This window comes from Sinohyriopsis cumingii, chromosome 7 (assembly GCF_028554795.1).
Source record: "Sinohyriopsis cumingii isolate HCF-2022 chromosome 7, ASM2855479v2, whole genome shotgun sequence".
In the NCBI taxonomy this organism is placed as follows: domain Eukaryota; kingdom Metazoa; phylum Mollusca; class Bivalvia; order Unionida; family Unionidae; genus Sinohyriopsis; species Sinohyriopsis cumingii.
This window is the reverse complement of record NC_142967.1, coordinates 89,020,117-89,038,891: the sequence shown is the minus strand read 5'-3', so window position 1 is coordinate 89,038,891 and position 18,775 is coordinate 89,020,117. Positions and strand designations below refer to the sequence as shown.

Here is an 18,775-nt window from a genome sequence, read left to right as displayed (position 1 = left end):
TGTTTCGTAATTTTGGACCTTGGCTTCACATATTTGTTGTTTTAAGGTGTGATTTCCAGACACACCGTGAAACATTGTAGTTAAAAATCATGTGGTGTGAAGGACTAGCATATTAATTAATTAATTAGTTAATTGATAAGTCCAGAAGATAAGCTTTTGGGAAAACATAACTCAAATAAACAAACTTCATAAATGACATCTACTGATTCTGTGACAAACAATGTATAAACTGATTATGTTGGCAACACCTTTATTGATTGCCTGATGAAGAAACTATCTGTAAACAGGACCTAGTGATGTTTAAATTTTACTATGTTATGTGTTTTATTTGACACATAATGGATAAACATATTGAAGACAATTATATATGATATTTGAGATGTAGGTGTTGGTCAGATCTTTTGATCTGTCTTACTTATCTGGAATACACACAGTTAGTTTAGGATCTCTGTTACATACATATATATATATTCTTTTCAAAAACTTTCACAAGTTTCATTTGATGATAAATTCAGCATTTTTATATGTTCCTTAATTAAGAAATTAAGTCAAATCATTTGTATGAACTGTCAAATACTGTATATACTTATGTCCAACTGCATAATGTGCCAGGGAATCGGGATCTATGTTCTACTGATTACTCCTTACAAACTGCATTGACCAGAGCATTATGTGATTGTAAATCTGGGTCTGTGCAGTTTGCAGTTGGACTGGACTTGTAAGCAAGGTATATACTGTACATTGGTGGATGTCTGTGTCTTCAGGGCAAAGATTTACATTAAAAAAAGCAAAATTCACCAAATATTAAATTGTTAGGTATGTTGTTCTTATTCGAACAGATTCTCTGATCACACTGACAAAAGGGATATAAGCCTGCTACCTCCCATGTCCTGCCCTACTAAAAATTCTGCTTTTCTAGCTCATACTAATAAAGGGCAATAACTCTTGCCCATTACCTCCCCTGGCCAATGCCAGCTGTCACTAGTTTTAACCTTTGCTTCAACATTGTACATGATACCTGTCATAAATTCACACCAATATCAGTTAGCCATCCCGAAACTTGGACCTATGGTGTGTAATAATGATTTGTCTACATGTGGTATACATTATTTTTTACAATTTTCAATTTTTTTTTGAGTGAATTTGTCCCATTCATGGACTTATCTATTTGGATCATTTATGCAGCATGCTGTCATTGAACACATGTTGTTACTCACGTTTTAGCACACACTGCCTGTTGTACATTAGAAACACATTTTATATTAGTGACTTCTCAACATGCTAAGCTGTTGATTTATGCTTTCTTTTCTTTTCTTCTTGAGTTGTTTCAGTTGAAACATGTTGACCAAGTGCAATAAATGTAAGAAATGTAAGACAAGGGAAGATAGGCACAAGTCCTGTTTAGTGTGCACCAAATGTACCTCGTCTCTTCCTTGCAGCATGTGTGCTGTGTGTTTTGAAGAAGTCTGGACTGTATTCCAGAAAGCAGCCAAAGGGAAAGACAAGCAAATCTCACAAAGACAACACTGAAGTATGCGTCTGAAGTCATGTGGGGAACGTTGCTGAATCTCTAAAGTGAGACATTTACTATTACCTCTGTCGAAATGGGGAACCAAATGTTGAGGTTTTGCAGTCTACCACCTTTGAATAGATGTGCCATCAGGTTCATCAGATGATGTTGCCATTATTAAATTCAGGCCAAAATTATACCTTTATTTCCTCTTTAAATATGTTACCCAATCATAAACCATAGGAAAACTACTAATACCTCACAAATCCAGCCCTTCAAGATAACACTTTTAGCTATAGAAAAAGCTAAAATTGATCTGCTTGTCTAGGCAGCAATCAGGCAGAGTGATCTCCCCTTGGTACAGGGATTGGCGGCAAATCACATAAATTTCCCAGTTACTACTTCCACTCGTGTTAAGAATCACTCTCTCGCCTTAAGAGACCTCCCAAATGCCAGAATCAACTTTTTGGAAGTTTTTCACATCTAAGGAAAGTATCTCCATCAATATTTCCAACATTTTTTCTCTTGCTATGTTTACAAAGTTCTGCCTTTACAATTTTTGGATGCTTTGTTGTCTTCGTACATTTATAATATTTATGAATCTGCATGGGTAGCCTGTGTGGCTTCACAATAAGTTCATGCTATAATTATATTTTATGTGCAAGCAAGTCTCTAGCACCTGTAGAAAACTCAAACTCTTAAGATATACATAATTCCACTATAACCGGTTACATATAGGTTGATTTTCTATACCAGGCATTTGTAGCTTCTGGGTACCAAGCCTAAATGACTTTACCTGTACAGGCCATCATTGGACCTTTCTACAGGTAGTATTATAAATTATATTATACCTAGATGCTTCATTACTTTATTAGGTCATCTACTATCACTAATTTCCAGGTAAAATATTATGTAGTTTAGATCTGCACTGACATTGTGTTTAAAAAGAAAGGTGCAGGGCTACACAGATTTATTCATTCTGCTCTGTTTGTCTTACAATTAGACCATAGGCAAAGTGCAGAAATGTACAGCTAAAGACAAAGATAATAGTGGTGGAGTTTTTATGCAGATATGGGAGGTAAATCAATTAATGGCACATCAACTACAAACCGCCAGAAATCTACACGGTCAGAGAGACAGCCTCAGCACCCAGTTCACCACCACAGAACTCATCATTATTGGAATTACCTAAAACAGTTCACCTTCATCCTTGGTTTATCTCAAGCGATCTCTTTGCCGGAACACTGAAACTCTTAATATACTGTGTTTCTATCTTAATGAAACCCATGAGGTTTGAACTGTCACTGCCTCATGGGTTTCTCTTATCACTCTTTTCTTTGGGAAGTTATGAAGGCAGCATTTGGTGATCTCAAACTACATTCCCCCCTTCTAGCTCTGTTCATTGGCACAATGTTGGACCTCCACATTGCTCAATCAGCATCATATCCTGGTGTTATGGATGGCCCTGTTTGGCTCACCATTACTCTTTCAAGACATTCAGAAGGAACTGCACTGCCTTTTAGGACCAGTCAGCCCCTGCTATAGTGGAGAAATGATTGGCATTTCTGGAACAAGGGATCTTTTCCATCACACATTCAATTCTGATCATAATGCCAGGAGGCAACAACCTGACCAGTTTAGGATGCAATCTTATAGGAGAGGCAAGAAACCAAGTTTCTCTACCTCCAGCCTCCAAAGTGTTGACATGACCTACAAATCCCACTGCTCACAGACATACTACTAATGGGTGCCTAATTCCTGCAATTCCAGTCTCACTGGATCAACCTATTTTGTCTGAACCAATGGGAGATCCAGGTTTCAGAGGCGCTTCGGATTTCATTTATCCAACCCCCTCTCTCCTCTCTCTACTGTTAACTGCCAGACAGGAAGGACACTTTTCTACAACATGCCTGGCTCTTGTCTGTACAGCCTAATGAGAGAAAGAATTTAAACCTTGGAGAGAATATTGTGAGTTTGAAGGCCCTCTACACTGTAGGCTTGTGAAGGAAAATGGCATGTTTTTATGGACTCATCATCCCTTTGGGGACCTCAGTTCTTCAGCTGACCAACTTTTTTCTCTGGCTGTATGAGGAGAAACAGTTGATACCAATTACCATCAAAGCTACCACTCCATGATAATGGACACATTCTGGCATCCTGAAAACACAATATCGGTCATGATAAAGATCTGTCAGACCTTTTAGCCAATTTTGACCTGAATCGACCAATATCCTTCACCCTGTTTCCAAAATGAAATCTGTTCTGGGTTATAACATGGCTCAATTCAGACGAATCCAAGCCTTTAGCCTGCACTTCCCTGAAACCTCTATTCTGCAAAACACATTTCCTGATAGCCCTAGCTTTGGCATGCAGGGTGAGCAAGTTACACACTCTTCAGTTCAGATCAGTTGATTTGATGGTCATCCAGATGTAATCAGTCTTTGTATCCAAAAATAGGCTACCATCTTTCAGCAATCAGAGAGTCCCTCTTGTTCATAAACATGCTGAGAGCAGTGGCTGTTCAAGACCCTGTTTGTGCCCTCAAGCACTACTTGAAGAGCTCAAAGCAAGTCATGGTGCACGCATACAACTCTTTTTCCCAGTGAAAGCTTGAAGCACAACATCACCATTCAAGCTTCAAGTGGGTGTACTTTGAGGTCTCTTAAGATCATAGTCACATATTGAAAATTTCAGCTCATAAAATTAAAGCAGCCTCAATGAGTCTTGCATCTGAAAATGTTTCAGTCTGAGACATAATAGAAGCTGTTGGCTGGCATGCATGATCTACCTTTTCCAGTTTTTATCTCAGAGATATAGTTTTGCAGAGACAAACATTGAATCAGGTGGGACCAATGGCAGCACCCCAGATAACCACTAGACCCAGATAAAAGTCAACACAGCGTATTAACTTAATTTGATTCACCAGGGAAAGTTTGTTAGCAAGAATATTTCAAAAATCATCTTCATAAGTGGATCTAAGGGTCACAGATCACATGACTCCAGCAAGTGTTGCTTATCAAATTAGGAGAATGAGTTATCATTCACAAGAGGGAATCCAGTCTTGAGGTATAGGTCAGATGCTCAGCATTTCCTCCACCTGTTACCTATTCTCCTAATGTAAATGTGATCAGGAAACATATTTGAAGAGAAAGCAAATTTTTAATTAAGTTATATTCCGCTGAGAATGTTTACCAGATCACACCATATAAACACCCTCCCAGCCACCCTGCCATGTTAGCATCATCAGTTGCATATCACTCAGCTTAAAAGCTAGTGACACCTAGCAGTGGCAAGTGGAGGTAATTGGCAAGAGTTAGTGTCCTTTATCTATACAAGATAGAAAAGACAAGTTTTTGTCTTCTTAGTAGGACTGTATTCAGGAGGTTGCAGGCTTATATCCTAATGTTAATGTCATTGTGTAAGTATTCTCAGAGAAACATAATACTGAAAAATTAGCTTCTCATTGAAAAGATTCACCATTTTGATTGGCAGTTTTGAAGATCAGTAGTGCCAACAAAGCAAATTGTGTAGGGTGATGTTAGATTCTGATTAGTTTTGTATGTGTATATATTTATAGTGAAATATATTATAAAGAACAAAGGACCATACAATTTTGTCAAAATATGGAAGTTTAAAATGAAAGTTATGATTTGAAAAGGGTTAATTAATATTGTCCCATTTGAGGACGTATCCATTGCATAGGTGTTTCTGTGCATGTAGTTACTTTAAATGTCGAAACCATTAAACACAAGCATTGTTATGTCATTATGTTTTTTATTAGTCATTTTTGTCTTCAGATACATTACCTAATAACACCAAGGAATAAAACTACTACCTCTAAAATCCAGCCCTCCCAAACTTGATTTTAGCCATTAAAAAAACGTCAGAAAGTTGTCTGCTTACATAGGTGGGAGTTGACAAGAGTGATCTCCCCTTAGAAGGATTGGTGTCAGATCCTATCCATAATACCTTAGGAGAATAGATAAGAGGTGGAATGAGTTACATACCCCTATCACTCAGAAAGCCCCATCTCCAATCCCCCAAGGTGTGGAAGGCAGATTCATATTTTCAGAAAAATATGTGTTTCAGTTCATGTTCATGTTTTGGATGTATCATTGTGATAGTAAGACAAATCATTCTGTGAGCTGAACACTTCAACCTTGGGGACAAAAGGTTCCATTTTATGGCAATGCTTTAATCAAGTATTTGACATGCAGGTAATGGCCTTCTTGTTAATTTGGTATAGCAGCTTTTCAGCAAGGAAGGATGTTCCTACTTGAGCTTTTTTGAGACAGATTTTAATTGTATACAAAACAGTGAGAGCAGGTACAGAATTTGAGACAATACGATATTTAATTAAATTGAAAGGGGCTACCATCAAACTTCTCTTTTTTGATATTTGAAAACATGGCTGGACACACCCTCTTCCAACCCCAACCACACCTTTTTCAGTGTTGCTTTGGTTCCAAAGCCTTTGACATAGACAAATCATGCTTTGGAAGATTTTGCTGTACTGTCAGTAATTTTACTATTTATCTGTTTTCAGCCAGACAAAGAGAGGATGAGGACAGTGCGATCACATCCTGGCTATGACATCACCTTTACCCTAGTCAATCCCCAGCCAGACATTATAGATGCTCAATGGGACATACAGCATGCTGTACAGGGTAACTTTTAGTGCAGTTTTGTTTTTGGTCAGTTGATCTTTACCAGAATAAAAGATATTAAGGGAATGTACCCCAATAAAGACAGTTATAATCACTCCAATATATAAGGCATCACAGTGCTGTAAGTCAAACACTTGCATTTCATTTTCCCATGATTCCCAGCTATTTTGGAAATGGTTTATATTTGGCCATGTTAATTGAGAATAATTCTCTGTACTGTATGGGCAGAAGGCAGGTAAGTTCTGCTGAATTACTTGCAAATTGAAGGAATTTTCCACATGATGGACGCAAACATAGGATATGATACAGTATTTTCCAACATTTAAATTACTTGCCTTCATTGCTTGCCTTTACTCTTTATAATGTTGATCATGAAAATGATACAAATGACCCTTGTTATAAGTGAGACCAACTTATATTAAGGCATGTTCCTATGAAGCTATGTTATAATCGAGGCCATCTTATCCTGAGGTATGTTCCTGTGAGGCTGTGTTTTCAAAGTATTGATGTGTAACATAATTGGTCTCATTATCCAAAAGCTTTTTTTAATTGAAACAGATTTACTAGTAATAATAAAATAAAATCTATGCAGTTTAATGGGATCTATTACAGTATTTTAAGTAGTGTACTAAATGGTTTTATAGTGAAGTTTCACTGTGTTTAGTTTACATTATCAGGACAACATTTCTAAATTAGTGTGAAAGTGTTTGTGATCATTAGTAATTTCCCATACTCCGCGACTAATATTGATCAATGTGTTAAGAATTCAAATTTTTTTGGCAATATCACACTGCCTTCATCAGCGACTAATATTGATCACATGACTTATGATGGTTTCGTCAGGGAAAAAGTTTGAATGTTAGAAACAAGGATTAAAGAAGAGTAGAGAGTCATCGGTCATTGTAGCAATATGGGATATCAGACCAACATCATCACATCCAAGGACAACATGTGGAAAAGCAAGGTGAAGGAGACATCAAAATACGTCAGCAGAAAACTAAACAAGGATGAGGGGCTACACCAGTCTCTTTTCATATCACTTGCCCATCATAAGTCACATGATCGATATTAGTTGCTGATGATGGCAGTGTGATATTGCCGAAAATTTAAAAATCTTAAGATATTTATGCTCTGAGTATGGAAAATTACTAATGATCATGAATTACCCAAAGCAGGGAAGCAACCTATTCAGTTGAAAGTATTTGTTTTTATAAACTGAATCTAGGCCATTTGAGCTCCAGTCCATTACCTTACCCTGTAAACTCACCAGTGAATGAACTATTTTGCATGATTAGTTTGTTGAGCTACTGCTCTTGACATTAGCTGTTGTTTCGATCACCTAAACTTACAGCCCATCTTGTACAAAACTTTCTTTATGGATACAGCCTTAATAGCTTCATTTTTAAGCTGACAATATTCTACAATACATCACTCAAAACAAATATGGAAATTTACTTGTGAATTGTCATTCAGGATACACACAATGGTCATGTATATTTTGTCCAAAAATATGTATGTTTTGGGCAGGGTTTAATGTCAAGCCAATGTTAGTGAGAAGCAAGACATGGCATCCACTTTTGGGGAGGCAGCTGGGGGAATAGTTTAAGCTTTCACTTTATTATGTTTTGCAAACTCTTGGATAGATTCACCATACTTGCTATGAATTGTTTTGAAGGTAATTTATTTAGTCATTTGCTCATTTGTGTATTTTACCTTGTGGTCAGGTCATGGTCATTGGAAAAACAGCATTACGGTTTTGGTTCAGTTATTTTCACTTTTTTATTTCCTAAAACCCTTGATAGGCTTTCTTCATAACTGGGATGAATTATTATGAACCTATGCTGGCTTACCATTTTTAAAATCAGTCATTGAAAATTTGCATTGAGATTTTTATTCTTTTTTTTCATTCGACCGTTTTTCCTAAACCCTCAGTTAGATTTCTCTTCATACATGGCATGGACTTTAGTGAAGCTAAACAATTACTTCTGTGACATGCTTGCTCAGCCTTTTACCATGGGGTCAGTGTCAGACGTTTTACAGCAGTGTTTTAACAATGGACTTGACATGCAGACCCTGGCCTTCGCTGCAACATTTGTGTGTATATAATGATTTGATTCAGTAACATTTGTGTGTATATAATGATTTGATTCAGTAACATTTGTGCGTATATAATGATTTGATTCAGTAACATTTGTGTGTATATAATGATTTGATTCAGTAACATTTGTGAACAATTGGATCAGAATTTTCACAATTTGTCTGTGGTGTTATTTATTGATTTGTGTCAAATGAGCTGAATGAACAACAGTTCATTTTAGTCTTTTGGCATCAAAATAATTGTACAAGATTTATTTCTGCTAATGTATGTTATGAATAACATAAAAAACTTTTGCCTGCTTGTTATTGCCTGAAATATTAAGCGTTATTAAAACATATTCATCATTCAGACTTGTATTATTCTCTTAAAAGTTGATTCATAATATTTTAGTTCCCATTTTTTTTTTAATTCTTTGTTTAGCCTACCTTGAACCATTGACCAAGCAGCTTAAGAAGTATGCCACTGTTAACATCCAGTCACAGGTGAGTTTTCATGTACAAAACATCAGCAAGATAAATTTTGACTCGCATTCAAAAGTTTTGTCTAATCCACAAAGCATATACATAGGCATCACTTTTCTGACAGTTTATTCTGTCACTCTTCTATAGATACAAATATGTCAACTTTTCCCATTTTGGCAAAATTATTCCAATTTGTAACCAGATTACACCATAGCAATCATTTCTCCTTTGAATTCATTCCTGATCACCCTGCTACTTTCTGAATCCGGCCTTACTAAATGATGAACATTCATTTTCTCTGTCTATATCGTATGTTGTTTGTCCATCGAGTTCAAAGATGTCCATGACATCACTAACTGCTCCAGTCAATTTGTGCTCAGAACTTGACAGAGGATGCCACATGGATTTGCTTGATCTTAAAGGACATGAAGCAGTTGAGATTTCCTTTGCTTACACTAATGCATCACATCTGCGGTTCTCCATTCAAAGTCTGTAGTTCTTACTGTCTTTCCTTCGTGTTTGGCTCTTGTCAGACTTGCAGCAGAGCGAATTTTGATCTTTGATTGTGGATAGAATCTTGAGAGAGCAAGAAGGCCCTCCATTCTAAAGACTTGTAAGGGAAGGTTGCATATTTTCAGGGGCTGGTGTCACATCAGTAACTCTGTTCCTTTGAGTGCCTGATTCCCTCAACTGGCTGACTTTATTTTCTTTCTCCATGAGGAGATAAAGTTGGCATCAATTACCATCTAAATGAATTACATAAGGCATCAGTGTGTACTATAGACATTCTAAATGAATTACATAAGGCATCAGTGTGTGCTACAGACATTCTAAATGAAATACACAAGGCATCAGTGTGTGCTATAGACATTCTAAATGAAATACAAAAGGCATCAGTGTGTGCTATAGACATTCCAAATGAAATGCACAAGGCATCAGTGCGTCATATAGACATTGTAAATGAATACACAAGGCATTAGTGTGTGCTATCAACATTCTAAATGAACTACAAGTGGCAGTGTGTGCTATAGACATTCTAAATGAAATACACAAGGCATTAGTGTGTGCCATAGACATTCTTAATGAAATATGCAAGTCATTAATATGTGCTGTAGACATTCTAAATGAAATACACAAGGCATTAGTGTGCTATAGACATTCTAAATGAAATACACAAGGCATTAGTGTGCTATAGACATTCTAAATGAAATACACAATGCATTAGTGTGCTATAGACATTCTAAATGAAATACAAAAGGCATTAGTGTGTGCTATAGACATTCTAAATGAAATACACAAGGCATTAGTGCATCATATAGACATTCTAAATGAAATATACAAGGCATTAGTGTGTGCCATAGACATTCTTAATGAAATACACAAGGAATCAGTGTGTGCTATAGACATTCTAAATGAAATACACATGACATCATTGTGTGCCATATACATTCTAAATGAAATACACAAGGCATCAGTGTGTGCTGTAGACATTCTGAATGATATACAGAAGGCATCAATGTGTACTGTAGAAATTCTAAATGAAATATAAGGCATCAATATGTGCTATAGAAAGCGCGATAGAAATTCTAAATGAAAAGGCATCAGTGTGTACTATAGAAATTCTAAATGAAATATAAGGCATCAATGTGTGCTATAGAAATTCTAAATTAAAAGGCATCAGTGTGTGCTAGACTTTCTAAATGAAATATAAGGCATCAGTGTATGCTATAGAAATTCTAAATGAAATGTAAGGCAACTATGTGTGCTATAGAAATTCTAAATGAAATAAAGGGCATCAATGTGTGCTATAGAAATTCTAAATTAAATATAAGGCATCGATGTGTTCTATAGAAATTCTAAATGAAAAGGCATCAGTGTGTGCTAGACATTCTAAATGAAATATAAAGCATTGATATGTGCTATAGAAATTCTAAATGAAATATAAGGTATCAGTGTGTGCTAGACATTCTAAATGAAATATAAAGCATTGATATGTGCTATAGAAATTCTAAATGAAATATAAGGCATCAGTGTGTGCTAGACATTCTAAATGAAATATAAGGCATCAGTGTATGCTATAGAAATTCTAAATGAAAAGGCATCAGTGTGTGCTAGTCATTCTAAATGAAATAGGCATCAGTGTGTGCTAGACATTCTAAATGACATATAAGGCATCAATGTGTGCTATAGAAATTCTAAATGAAATAGGCATCAGTGTGTGCTATAGAAATTCTAAATGAAATAGGCATCAGTATCTGCTTTTGTCAGGACAATTTGCACATGTGAAAGTTACTGTTCAGTGTTGAGCTTCAGTGTTTCAAAATGTACATTAACTATTGAAAGTTAATATCACAACATACCTTAAAACTAAAATATTAGTTTGTGAAAACCAAATTTTGACTGAGAAACACATTTGATGTTCTCACATTACCACGTAAAACTGGTCTCCAGCATTACATGAACAGACTCAGAATATGACCAATTATTTTTGAGTATGGTCATTTTTTAATGTGCTGAATTTGCCTACACAGTATTGCTCTCAATCAGTGGCTGTTCATGCAATAAACGAAGTGATTTTGATAAAAATGTAACTTTCTTTGTCACTTTTTCATGAATCTATGATAAGCTGAGGAGTAACAGTTTTACTTAAAATTCTGCCATATGGTTGTTAACAATGACAAGTCAGAAAGATGTTGAGCTTTGATGTTTTTTAGCACCAATTTTTCTAAAGAAACATTTACTTCTGAATGCAAATGGTTTTTACTGTTTGTAGAAAAACGAATTTTGAATTCATAATATGAACTAAGAAATGCAGTGTGGTTCAGTTGTGATATTTTCACTTCCTAAAATTGGCTTATTAGTGTGCTTTTCTTATTTTACTATTATCTGTTGTTGAAGCTGGTTATAATTAGCATGTACAAACTTAAAACTTCAGAAATGTAATAGATTGAAAGTAGTCAGATGAGTGATCATTACTATAGTAATCAGAGTGAATAAAGTTACAGTAATCAGAATGGATAAAGTGGCAGTAATCAGAGTGGATAAAGTGACAGTAATCAGAGTGAATAAAGTGACAGTAATCAGAGTGAATAAAGTGACAGTAATCAGAGTGAATAAAGTGGCAGTAATCAGAGTGGATAAAGTGACAGTAATCGGTGAATAAAGTGGCAGTAATCAGAGTGGATAAAGTGACAGTAATCAGAGTGGATAAAGTGACAGTAATCAGAGTGAATAAAGTGACAGTAATCAGAGTGAATAAAGTGTCAGTAATTGCAACTACCTTAGAACGGTTCAAGATAAACAGAAGATAGAGATTTTCAACCTTTGAAATCAAAACCTCATTCACCTCCAGTTTGGAGTAGTTAACAAAGTTCTTCCAAGGATATCTGTTTCAAGCTGTGAAAAATAAGAAGCCACATTTAGTAATCAGTGCAATTGGAGATAGATTTTATAGCCTTGGCAAACACATGGCTTAGCCATTTTGGGTGATCTACAGGGCATTATTGATAGATGTGTTCACTTTATGACTAATAAAGTCAAAGTTCAACAACATAGTGGAGGGTGGGGTGGGAAGAGCTTCTAATACAGTAAAAGTTAAATAGTGGGGTAGGTTGGGAAAAGTTCCTAATACAGTAAACGTTAAACAAAGGGGTGGAGGGGTGAGTGTGGGAAGAACTCTGAACAAGAAGAAATTCCAGTTAGATAAAGCTCAAATCAGATTGATGTACAAAACTAGAGGCTATTTTTATTGTACATCAGACAGGGTTCCCACAACCTGGAATCCTGAAAAAGTTTTGGTATTTAAAAAATAAATTTCATGGGCCTTGAAAAGTCATAGAATTTCTCATAACCTTGCAAAGTTTTGGAAAAGTCATGGAATTTCTGACAATAGAGTTAAAAATATTGATAACTCCTAACTCCATAGTGTGCTGATCTCCGATTAAAAAGCTTGTTTAAAAAGTGACAAAATTACGATCAGTAAATAAATTCATTTCACAAATTTTGTAGCCCTTGAGGTTTATGAAATTGCCCTGGAAAATGTTTGGATAAGTCATGTAATTTGTTTTTATTATGTCTGCAGAAACCCTGAATTCAGATACAATAGTATCTACCACAGATACCCATTCCACAACTAAATTTGCATAATGGCAAGCAGTTCGGTCGAATTGCAAAAGATGATGATGGATGTAGCGGAGAAATTAACTGCTACTGTTGCACAAGTAAAAAAGTTTTTTCCCACATCCGCAAATAATAACTTGCCCTAACCTTTTTATAACTGTTTATTATTGCTTTTAGTTGTACTAATCCAAACTTTATTTGTTCATGTTATTCGAAGCTTAGACTTGATTGCCAAATTTTTGGTGCCATTTGGGTGATTATGTATATAATTTTGGTAATTTTAAATTGTTTGCCTAATTGCTAAACCCAGTATAAATATGCACTTGGGTCCATGTTATTTTGTCAACAAAATGTTTTTATTCACATCAGTTTCTTAAAAAGAATAATTGGGTCAAATTGTAACTAATAAACAATATTGGCTTGACATTTTGGTACAGTTTGAAGTATTTTTCATGCAGATTGAAAGAATGTATTGGACCAAATAAATTGCATCGGCATTAACTGAAAGGTAAGCCAATGGCATGTTGCATGGACAGGCTAGACTGGCACAAGTTGCATATTGGATAGTGCTGTGTATGTTTCATTATATGGAAACATGTTAAGCAAACATTTTAAAAGTGACTGGCCAAATGAAATCTGTTAATATTTAAATGTGATTTCTTTTTCCTTTTGTTTGTTTAAAAGCAGAATCTCTCTGTCTCATATATTAAAATTACTAAAATTAAACTTTTTATATTTTGTGAAACACGTAAATAGTGTCAGCATTCTTTGTTTGGAAATCTTTCATCTTTCGCTTGTGATAGCATTTTAGTGGGTAGGTCTTTGAATATTAAATGGCAACATGTAGAGCATCCTGCACTGTGTACTGCAGCTGAGCTGACTGGTAAGTGCCATGAGTTGTCCACAATTACATGATTATATTGCTGTGACTTCTAACTAGGGCAATAAAACATAATCCAGCCACAGCAAGATACAACATGGACAATCCGCGATGACCACTATGTCCAGTCTGACCGCATGAAAAGGATTAGGGCCCACCATGGGAACTTGAATATTCCATAAAAGGCAATGTGTGTTTTATGTGTGTTAACTAATAAAATTGTAAAGCACTTAGTGCTTTAAAAGATTGAGCACCATATTAAGTCATTATTGTAGTTGTTGTTGTTATTATTATTATTATTATTATTATCATACTAATGGTTTTGTGTTTGTGTGTGTGTTTCATTGTCAGTTTTGAAATAATTTCTTTTGTATCAACAGGTTTTGTATTTCACTGGATTCATGACAAAGCCTAAAACAGATAGAGAGAAGAAAGAATATTATTACACAACGAAAGAACTTCCACTTATTATAAATCCAATTGAAGCAAATCTTGGTGGGTATATCGGCACAAAATTTGGGTTAGAAATTTGTACAGGATAATCCAGATCACACTTTAATCTAAAAAATTTGTATTGCAAACTTTTGAAATTCTTATATTACATTTTTGTAAATGCCTGGATATTCAATGTTTGGGATTGGAAAAGCTAATGAGTTTTGGAAATGTATGGATCCACATTCTATATGAATTGTAACTCTAATATATAAAAGCATGCAAATTGGTAATTCCTCTTAAATTGAATAGCCTTAAGCGAAAACTAATTAGTACACTTTCATTTTGATGGATTATTCTAATCTCTGGAAATTGTGGTCTCTTTATTTGTTTTAATTACACCATGGCAAATGAAGTTTAAACAGGTAAACTGGTTTCAGCTTGTCCATCCATCGGTCGGTCACACTTTTGTTTGACTTGATATCTCCTGAACCCTTTTTGATCTCTTCAAAAAACTTGGTATGCTTTTGTATTGTGACTTGATTTTGTGCACTTTAAAAAACAAAGTTTGATTAGCATTTTAAAAACTATCACCATTTCTTAGTACAAATTGTGTCCATCCATCTATGTCACTCTTACCTTATTAATATCTCCAGAATTGTCTTGGATATTTTCATGAAACTTAGTGTGTGTTTGTATCATGAGATCAGGCATTGTCAGATGAGTACTTCCCATTTTGTAACACTGCTGTGGTATTTCATAACACTCACTTAACTGACAGATCTAGTTTTGTTGCAATTGATCATATATTTTTCCTAATAAACCCCTAATTGTAATGAATTGAATCTTTGAGCAGATAGAAAATCTTACCATTTTTGAACTTTTACCAATCACTCTTAAATTGGTTTCTCATTCCAGGTTCTCCAGCATCAAACAACCCAGAGCTAAACTTTTTGGTTTATGTTCCCACAAGAGATGAGCATCCTCTCCACATCAGAGATGACACAGGTTTGATGTCAAAAATTGTTTCTATATGGAGAAATCCTTTTTATATGCCTTTGGCAGAACATAATATGCTATGACCCAATCTGTCTGTCAATCTGTTAACCTTATCTTTTCTACAGCATCTAATTTTCCAGACTTTACAGGTAAGTTCTTCTTGATGACAGAAAGAATCCTTTCATTGTTGAGCTTAAATGTCAAGATCACTGAGTGGAGAAGAATAATAGTCTTTACACAGTTTTGGGGTCAAAGGTCAAGGTTACTACTTGGAAGAATTGCAATTGTTTCTGCACAAAATTTTAGTTCTTTGTTGTTTAGGTTGACTATTACAATTGTTTCTGCACAAAATTTTAGTTCTTTGTTGTTTAGGTTGACTTACATGTTCAGTAAGAAAGAAGCCAATAGATTATAGGTCAAAACCTTGAATTTCAAGGTCTTGGGACATGAAGAAAATGTTTTTTTGCATGACTTTAGTTCTAGTCTATGTACCTTGACCAAAGTCCATGGAGGATGTCTGTTGATTTTAATATCATAAGGTCAACAAGCAAGGTCATTATGGCTCAAAGAATAATGGATTTTGCAGAATTACTTTTGATCTAAGTAGGTTTCTTTACAAAACTATGTGGCTGGATTACTCCTAAGATAATAAACAAACCTGTAGATTTCTGGGGTTTGAAGGTCTGAGTTCACTGCACAGTAAAATTTGTTTAAGACCACATTCCAGGACTGAAGAGTCAGCTTGTTGCAACTCATTGGCCAGTTTTTACCTACAAGTGCCACACATGTTTTAAAGGGCAGGCATATAAAGTGTCTGCACAGATGGTTTACAGGGCAGGCATATAAAGTGTCTGCACAGATGGTTTACAGGGCAGGCATATAAAGTGTCTGCACAGATGGTTTACAGGGCAGGCATATAAAGTGCCTTCACAGATGTTTTACAGGGCAAGCATATAAAGTGTATACACAGATGGTTTATAGGGCAGGCATATAAAGTGTCTACACAGATGGTTTACAGGGCAGGCATATAAAGTGTCTGCACAGATGGTTTACAGGGCAGGCATATAAAGTGCCTTCACATGTTTTACAGGGCAGGCATATAAAGTGCCTTCACATGTTTTACAGGGCAGGCATATAAAGTGTCTAAACAGATGGTTTACAGGGCAGGCATATAAAGTGTATACACAGATGGTTTATAGGGCAGGCATATAAAGTGACTACACAGATGGTTTACAGGGCAGGCATATAAAGTGTATACACATATGGTTTATAAGGCAGGTGTATGATGTGCCATTCATAATACTCTTTGAGTAGATCAGATTATTTATTGATGTCATTAAATTTTGCAAATATACCCAACAAATAAGTGAGTTACTCTCTTTAAATAAAGACATTATTATTATTATTATTATTATTATTATTATCCCATCATGTAACATTTATCACACAATAGGAGGGTACAGCAATGTTCACTGATAAAAGTAAGATGCATTTTACACACTAACAGTGTAATATTGTGACAAGTTACCATTATCTACAAATGTATGTTCTGTCAACATTTACTGCAAAAATATTTACAATGTCTAAACTACACACTGATGCCTTGTGTATTTTACCAGGCCTAATATCAAGTGAGCTTATGGTATGTCCCTGCTTCAGTCATGTGTCATATGTCATACATTCATCCATCAACAATCGTTTGTGAACATTTTTCAGCTTGATATGCAAGTTTATATCATCAAGATCATGGATGAGTTCAGCTGTAAACATCCATGCATCTTAATTAGGACATCTGATAGGTTGACCTTGAGAACACTGGAGGCCATATTTCTGATCAGATTTGGTATATAAGCTTATATCATGAAGATCTCAGATGAGTTAGATTATGAGTGACATCCATGCATATTATTGAGGTGATCTTGTATCTGATTGGCTGAACGTGAGAACACTTTGGAGGCCATATTTCTGATCAGCTTATATCATGAAGGTCTCAGATGAGTTAGATAATGAGTGACATCCATGCATATTAATGAGGTGATCTTGTATCTGATTGGCTGAACTTAAGAACACTGTATTGGCTATATTTGTGAAGAGATTTTTTTATCAGATTTAGTAAGTTTGTATCATCATTATCTCAGTTCAGTGAGATCCATTCATATTGCTGTGGTGGCACTGCATCTGTTAGGCTGAGTGTGAACATTCTAGAGATCATTTTTGTAAACAGATTTTTATCAGACTTTGTGAACATTCTAGATTTCTAAACAGTTTTTTAACAGGATGAATTTGTGAACATTCTAGAGACCATATTTCTAAACAGAATTTTATCAGACTGAGTTTGTGAACATTGTAGAGACCATATTTCTAATGGAGCACTCACCAGTTATGATGTACAGTGGAGATAATGTTGGCATACTTCTGTGCTACTTTGATTTAATGTGGTTGATATTTCTTTGGATATTGTACTATTGGATTTTGTACTTGTGGAAATTGTACTTGTGGAAATTGTACATGAGCTAAGCACACAGTAGACCAAAATGGTTTCTCCCATGCTTGAGAAATTAACCTAAATTAGTCAAAAGTGCACTAACTTTAGCAATTATTAAAATAAGGAAAACAAATTTTACCAAAGTAGGCAATTCCATCTTCAGAAAGTGCAATGAACAAATTACAAAATATTTGAAAAGTAAAAAAAGTTATCATCTCTTTTTTCTACAATTTACCTTTTGAAGTCAAGGAAGTGAAAATGACCAAGCAGAGCTAGCAGATTTTTATGCAAGCACATCTGAAGTGAACCCAAGCTGTGTACTCTAGAACCCAAATTACACCATCAATCATACACCAAAATAAAGGGAATTAAAAGTTCTTTTAACAACACCTAAGATGTACAAGGTCTTTATTGAATAGCCAGTATAACCATGAGGAAATCCTGGGAAATTCCTTTTCTTTAAAAATTTAACCCTATGCAAAATATGAAACTGTAGAGCGCCACCTTAAAGAACCACTAAAGATGTGTTGTCAACTTATTGAAACTGTTATCATATTTTGTGGTCAATTTCAAAGATTTGGTTATATTATACATGGTATTTACTTCCAACATAACAATTATATAGTTAATTTACTACACCCCTCTGAAGTAGCTTGATTGTAGCTTCATGACATCAAAAATGTATTCTGACATCATTGGGACAGGCTATAATTTTGACATGAAAGAGTAAATGCCTATAAAGTGTTGTTTATTTTTCTGTTCAAATATTAAATAATGTATTCTGATCATTTCCTGAGTTGCATACTATACTTTGGTCATGTTTACATTGAGGCAAAAATTGTCCAGCATTGCATTTATAAAAATACGTTCTTGATGCTATAACTTCTTAACAGAAGACAATAATATTTTTTTTTGTAAATATTTACTTTTTTCTTTGGTACTAGTAACCTAATTTGTATCTGTACTAATGCTTGTATGCCAAAGAGTTCAAATGAAAAGTCAGGTTGAATTAACTCCTGGTGAGACCATTCCATGGATAAGGAGTGTGATTGGTGATTACATAGATAATTGATTACAATGAAAATGAAATAAGTTGTCTGTATTATATGGTCAAATAAATACAA

General features: G+C 35.0%; 1 protein-coding gene across 2 annotated transcripts in view; it reads left to right on the top strand.

The window, feature by feature from the left end:
- The window catches only part of LOC149795677 (GPI-anchor transamidase component PIGS-like), a 105,747-nt gene that overhangs the window by 42,010 nt on the left and 44,962 nt on the right, over window positions 1–18,775 (top strand). For both annotated transcript variants that reach the window (XM_089965527.1, XM_089965526.1), the window contains exons 7-10: window positions 6,057–6,177; window positions 8,696–8,757; window positions 14,116–14,230; window positions 15,086–15,175. In XM_089965527.1, coding sequence (XP_089821653.1) covers window positions 6,057–6,177; window positions 8,696–8,757; window positions 14,116–14,230; window positions 15,086–15,175 — 388 coding nt within the window. The remainder of the gene's footprint in view (window positions 1–6,056; window positions 6,178–8,695; window positions 8,758–14,115; window positions 14,231–15,085; window positions 15,176–18,775) is intronic.